Source organism: Grammomys surdaster, unplaced genomic scaffold (assembly GCF_004785775.1).
Source record: "Grammomys surdaster isolate TR1022 unplaced genomic scaffold, NIH_TR_1.0 66, whole genome shotgun sequence".
NCBI classification, from domain to species: Eukaryota; Metazoa; Chordata; class Mammalia; order Rodentia; family Muridae; genus Grammomys; species Grammomys surdaster.
In genome coordinates this window covers 16,182,349-16,189,232 of record NW_021604568.1, presented here as the reverse complement: position 1 = coordinate 16,189,232, position 6,884 = coordinate 16,182,349, and the positions used below count along the sequence as shown (strand labels likewise).

Genomic DNA, 6,884 nt, shown 5'->3' with positions numbered 1-6,884 from the left:
CCTTCCTTCCTTCCTTCCTTCCTTCCTTCCTTCCTTCCTTCCTTCCTGCCAGCCATCTATCCATCCAAACGTATATGTCTGTTTGTCTATATGCTTGTGTGTGGCTATTTGTGTATGTATGTAAGTATGCATGAATACTTGTGGAATTGGTTGTGACAGTCGGGCCTGGCCAGAGTATGAATGTTTGAATGTGTGCCTCTGTGTGTGAGTGTGTGTGAGTGTGTGTGTGTGTCTGTGTGCACACACATATTTGCCTGTATAAAGCATCTTAATTCTTTTCCTTTCATTCCTCTCTGGTTCACAAAGAGTTAACCAGCTTAGCCAGGGAAGCTCTGGATGATTCACCAGAGAAAGGAGCACTGGCAATGAATCCTTTTACTCAGTTCCCTGCTGCTAAACAGCATGAGTTAATCACCAGATGTTAGCACTTTTTAAAGCACAAGTATAAAGAGTTAATAAAAAGTTAAGTTTCTGGCACTTAATGAAGCACAGAACTGTAAGAAAGAGTAAAACAAAGCACAGATCATTATAATGCTTAACAAAACAGAGTTAAAGACAAAAGTATTTTAACCAGTGTTTTTAACCATAGAATAAGCAAGGACGTTTTTAGAATCTTTTGGAAGTTATCAGCAAGCATTCAGTGTAGTGAGAGAGCTAGGAGGCCGGAGACCATCACTCTTTAAAGCTGTGTCTCACTTCATGGCCATTCCATGCTAGGCAGGCTCCCAGCAAGAATCCTTGTCTGTGAAATACAATCCTTACAGCCTATAGACAACTGTGTATAAACTAGAAAATGCCATCAGATCACAACATGTTTATTTCAAAGCCACACTTCCAGAGGCACTATGAGGGCTACATCATTAACATCCAGGGCTGCATCACAAGCAGAGCACTCTAAGATGCCAGTCATTAAAAATGTCCTTGAGGGGATGAAGAGCTGGCTCAATGGTTAACGGCACTTGTTGTCATTGCAAAGGACCCGGGTTCGATTCCCAGCACCCACATGGAGGCTCACCACTTCCCTCAGGTATCAGATACACACATGGTACTCAGACATACACACAAAATAAATCTAAAATAAAAAAATTACTGTGATCCTAAATCTTGCTATGCACTGGCTAGTGCTTCAGACTTGCAAGCAGGCCTGGCAGGGGTTGCAATATCATGGACAGAACTCATGCCTGCTTAACTTATTAAGTCCTCATTTTTCAGAACTACCCGTATTCACTGTCCCCAAAGAATGAAATCCTCGGAGCTCACTTTTGTTGTACAGGTCTACAGACGGTGCTGTGGGAAGACCAGTCTCTCCTCTGGCACGCTGTGGAGCAGTAGTACGTCTGCTTGCACTGGGAACACCTCAGGGACCCTGTAGAGCACAGTCTGTCTCAGTCTAAGGCATTACAGAAGGTTATAGTAACAATTTTGGCATTTTGGTTTCTTTAAAAAACACAGAAATAATTATATCTTTTCATCTTAATCCCAGGGGTGTGGGGAATGGAGTTGCTTCATGGCTGACTCTGATTTTCCTCGTGCTTTAGCAGTGGTGTGATTTTGCCAGCTGCAGACAGTTTCTCCAATTATGTGATGTTTGGAATTCTGGGGACTTTTTAGAAGGTTATATATGTGCTAGGGCCCCTCAGAGGTGGGTAGGTTATTGGTTGGTTGGGGGTATTGTTGGTTGTTTGATGTTGGTTGTGGTTTGTGAAGTCATATGCAAAGAACAAAGAAGAAAAAGAAATCAGATATCCTGACAGTGAAGATCAAACTTGCTCCAAGGAACTTGATGCCCCTAATCAGCAGGAAGTAGTTTAATCTAATGTTGTCCCCTTTCCCCTATATCCTTTCTTCTTTATCTAGTGCTAGGGGTTTGAAAGGGTGGAAAAACAGTGGAGAAGGGTAAAAGAAAGAAGAGCCCACAAAATAGCAAAACCCAGCTACATACCATAGTGAGCTACCATAGTGGTTCCTTAGTGGTTCCGAGCACTGGCTACTCTTCTAGAGAACTGAGGGAGGTTCCTATGACCGTTGGTGCAGACACTGAACACAAACTAAGCAAAGATGCTAGGAGCTCTGATTGCCAGAACCAAAAGCTAGACACAAACACAACATCTCTTACCAGGGTCAGACAAACTGCCAAAACCCCACATCCTATATGGCAAAGGTGTACAGCCATCTGTTCATTTTTTAAAACAAATTGTGAAATACTATGACACAGTTATACAGTAGCTACTAACCATTTCTCAACACACACAAGTAACTGGTACATCACTGACAGATTAATCTAAAACCACCCCTAATGAAGTAAAATACAAATGAGCGGGCCTATGGCTTTGTAATTCCATTGGTAACATGACTGCCTCAGGGCTAGAAGGATGGGGAGGAATGTGAAAGCAGCTTCCGAGGCGACAGAAACATTCTGTCTTGATAAGATGTGTGTCTGTGCATTTCAGGATGTGCTGTCATCTTTGTTTAAAACATAAATGTGGTAAGTAAGTGAGTGTGCAGGAGGAGCAGAGGCTGTAGGGATGTAGCGGCAGCGGCCACCGGGATGGAAAATGGGCACACGACATCACCCAAGCCATTCAGTTTCATGAGACGTTACACAGTTCACGATCACCATAGCAATACACTCCTCAGAAGTACAGAAAGATCACCCTGTGGACATCAAAAGCAAACCTGCTTACCAAACAGGCCACAGCGGTGGCAGGTTGTTGACCGAAGGGGTGGTCCTAAAGAGTTGAAGAGTGCTGGATTATTTACGGACAAGGCATTCTCAAACAACTTGTGAGATTTTTTTGACTTTTCAGGAGTCACATTATTGCTGGGCTTCTATGAAACAAAGAACAGTAATATTAGAAGGTCTCTTCCAACACTCCATGTGGGACTGCCTCACTGGTAAAACAGAACAGGTAAGACTTTCCCTGCTCTTCTCTTACATACAGTCGAAACTCTAAACAAAGCATACAAAACTAGCACAAGGCCAACTCTGTCTATACTCAAGTTGGTAAAATCATGACTCCCCCAGCTGTATGTATATAACATAAAATTTACATAACCACTAGGAAAGCTATTCAGAGATATGTGCTAATCAAACTGAAGTTATGAAGTGTTCAATGAACTCACAAGAATGGGGGAAGCATAGACGGCAGAGATAAGCATTCTGTACAGTTAAACAGGTTAACAGATGTCAGTGAGATACATCTTGTATGAGAAATTCAAGCAGTGGAAAGATAGAATATTACCTCATAAAGGTTATCTAACAGAGACCAGGGGACAGCATATTACTGTCAGATAAAAGGTTACAGAGGAAAGATAATTTCCACAGAGGACATTACGTGACCAGTCAGTCTAACAAGACGACCTGACAACCATACGAGTGTTTTCAGTCAACAGCAGAGGTCCATAGTGTGAAGAAGAGAAAGGCAACCAGTGAGCACAGATGGAGAGTCATGTTCTCTCAACAACTAATTTGACCAAACAGAACCAACTAGCATCAGAACTCAGCAGCATCATGTAGTCCACAGGCTCAGCGGGACACACAATAGCCATTGTACCAACAAGGGCAGACCACACACTCTGCTCAAGAGCTAAAAGAGCATGGAACAGCAAGCCTGCAAGCTGAGCTGTAAATCAACCCACAACGAGTTGCGGGCTGGAGCACAGCTCAGAGGCACGTGTCCTCTGTGCTTAGCATCAGTAGGAGCCGGGACCTTAGAAAACAAAGCTGCAAATGACGTCCCACATGTCAGAAGGCAGTAAGTTCATCACTCCGAACACTGGGAAACTCAAAACCACTCTTCTAAAGAGCCATGTGGGTCTCAAGTTAAGGCATACTGAACAAAAACAAAAAATTCCTACACATTATCAAAGTGTTTGGGACACTTAAAGTTCTGGTGAGAGAAAAACTGAGAGCAGCCTGTGATCACAGGAGACAAGCACCCACATCAGTGACTTCTCTTTCACCTTCCTGTAGCCAAGTGAATAAATAAAATGGAGTATAGCCAGACTACACACCCTACAAACTTCACATAGTCAAGAACAGACTCAACTCTGCACACGTAAAAACTGACTACATAAGCAACACACACCAGCTCTTAACACTTATAAACAAACCACAGTTTAAGAGCCCCACAAAAGAAATGTCAAAGGCCAGGATGTTTTCACCAGAGTTCTACCAAATGTTTCAACAACAATAATGGAGGCTCGCTTTGAGGAAACAGAAGAGTACACTTATTCCATGACACATGGTGTTTACTTCAGAGATGCAAGGCTGCTTAGCTAATTAACATATTAAATAAACCCACAAAACAGAATACAATATCTGTCAGTATGAATCAGTATAGTAAACGCATTTGATTCCCAGAATAAATGACTTCAACAGAGTCACAGGACACAAGCTAAGTTTAGAAAGCTCTTCCATTTCTGCTTCTTAGCAATGAGTTCAAGGACACACAAATGTAGGAACCACTCAAAAAATAACTATTAAGTAGAAATCCAACAAGAGACTTGCACAGAAGCTGAAAACTGCACAGCGAAAGCGATCAGAGACAACATCATGGAGACAGGGTCTGTAGTCAGAAGACTCAATACAAAAAAGGTGCCTAACTCTCCACCAGGTACAGATATAATGCAATCCATGCTGAAATCAGAGCAATGTTTCCATGTAGACACAGACAAGATTATTCTAATCAGTCTATCTTAAGGCAAGCAAACTACAATGTCTAGAATAATCTTGAAAATCAAAATAAAGCTGAATAGATCAATGAGATTTCAGGACTTATCTGGATTGTGGATGAATGAACTAATGAACTCCAGGACTTGTTAGGCACTGATTGTGACTCTGGCGCTGGTGAAGGACAGAGCAGTGAGTGGGAAGCCATGAAGAACAGAACACATCTGTGCCATTTACAACTTTTTATGTATCCTCAACTGACTTGACTAATTCACGGACAATCTAGACAAGCTAACCTTCCCATAAACAGCAGCAGGACAGCAGAACACCTGACACACAGCAGAGCACAAGACTGAAGAGACCTCAACTGAAGCTCCTTCGACAAAATAAACTCAAACAGATCAAATTATAAGAACTCTGAAAATTTTTTCATCAAGAACGAGTCAGAGTGAGCTAGAGTAGTAAAGAGTTTGCAGTCTTAATCCCCGAGTCCAGTGCGCACGTGGAGACTTTGGCCAGCCAGCCAGCTTCTAAACGAAGCCTTTTGTTCTGCAAAACATCTCCTTCAGAGCTGAGAGGATGAGGTGCAGGCAGGAGCAAGGCCAGACAGACTATGCTTCACAAACAAACAAACAAACAAACAAACAGGACTTGGATTCTGAAGCACACACACACAAAAAAAAACCTTCCAAAACTTAACAGTTAAAACCTGAATGAGGGCTGCAGAGATGGCTTGGTGGTTATAGCACTGGCTGCTCTTTCAGGACTTGGGTTGAATTCTAAGCACCCACATGGCAGCTCACAACTGAAATTCAAGCCCCAAGTGATCTGACCCCCTCATATAGACTTGAATGCACACAAAACCATACACATATAAAATTAATTATATTGGTTAAAAAACAAACAAACAAAAACTAAATGAAGCCAGCTGGCAGTGGTGAATGCCTTTAATCTCAGGACTCTGGAGGCAGAGGCAAGCAAAACTCTGAGATCAAGGCCAGCCTGGTCTACAGAGTGAGTTCTAGGACTCCCAGGGATACAGAGAAGCCTTGTCTTAGAAAAACAAGCCAAAACATAAAACAACTAAATGACTCACCTAGAAAATGGACAAAAGACAAGTACAACTCCAATTAATACTGTGTATCGCTGACTCTTCATCTCATGACAAAACATTAATATTTAACAATCAAGCCAGCCCAATCACCAAGGAGTTGCTAAGACAGAAGCCTGCAATAGAATTTCACTTAGAAACTGTTCTCAGCGACCAACTGTATAACTGAGGACCTCTCAGCCACTGCCAATGCTCAAGGAGGGACAGAGCCTACAGAGGTGGTCACAGAAAGGAATCTCAAGGGCCCTGTGATGATGGCCATGTCCTCTGTCAGTGCTGGCTATGATCCTGGAGAACACTGGATAAAGCTTACACAGGCCACACTCTAAACATGACAACTGCTTGAATGGGAATCTACAGTTACTTAAAAAAAAAAAAAAAAAAGACATTTTCCTAAGAAAAGTTCTAGGTTAGAGAAATCTCAAACTTGACCTTGAATGACCCTAACAAAACAAATGCCTCTTTAGTAGCACAGAAAGTGTCAGAATGCAGTAAAGAAACTTACGATTTTTACTTGGTTAGGTGGTGAATTGTTTCCAAGACTTAATGGTGATACTGGGTTTCCTGGGAGAGAGAAAACATAATTCCTAATAAATGCCAGTTACTGCTTTTCACTTCTGATAACTCAGTGACACCCAGACAGTGTGCTATCCCCAACAACCTCCCGGCTACACTGCAAATAAGCAAGCAACACGCTCTTCTTTCTGGGTAAAAGTAAGATTTGCTGGGATCATAGGTATGCATATCATTTCTTGAACTAAAAGTTTTACTGTAAACTTTTCTCCAGTCAGAAAGCAGACAAGTTCATTCCTTTTGAACTCTATTTTGCAGTTGTTAAATGAATGGCCTAACAAGTCAACTGGATTCCTGTATGCTCCTCTCTATCAGTCACCCATGACGGGACTTTAAAGTGTCTTAAGAGATTCCAGCCTCACAGACAGGAAAAGGAGCATCAAACAGTCTTCACAAATTAAGCACATTTAAGAGTTAGTGCTAATACACAGAGGAATTAAACAGGGAAGGGAAAGGAAGGGGAGAGGAGAGAGGAGGGGAAGAGAGAGGAGGGGAAGAGAGAGGAGGGGAAGAGAGAGGAGGGGAAGA

At 42.2% G+C, this 6,884-nt stretch overlaps 1 protein-coding gene across 2 annotated transcripts in view; it reads right to left on the bottom strand.

The window, feature by feature from the left end:
* Positions 1–6,884, bottom strand: part of Tdrd1 (tudor domain containing 1) — a 35,897-nt gene that overhangs the window by 25,726 nt on the left and 3,287 nt on the right. For both annotated transcript variants that reach the window (XM_028775786.1, XM_028775793.1), the window contains exons 2-4: positions 6,289–6,347; positions 2,685–2,829; positions 1,261–1,366 (exon numbers count right to left, since the gene is read on the bottom strand). In XM_028775786.1, coding sequence (XP_028631619.1) covers positions 1,261–1,366; positions 2,685–2,829; positions 6,289–6,347 — 310 coding nt within the window. The remainder of the gene's footprint in view (positions 1–1,260; positions 1,367–2,684; positions 2,830–6,288; positions 6,348–6,884) is intronic.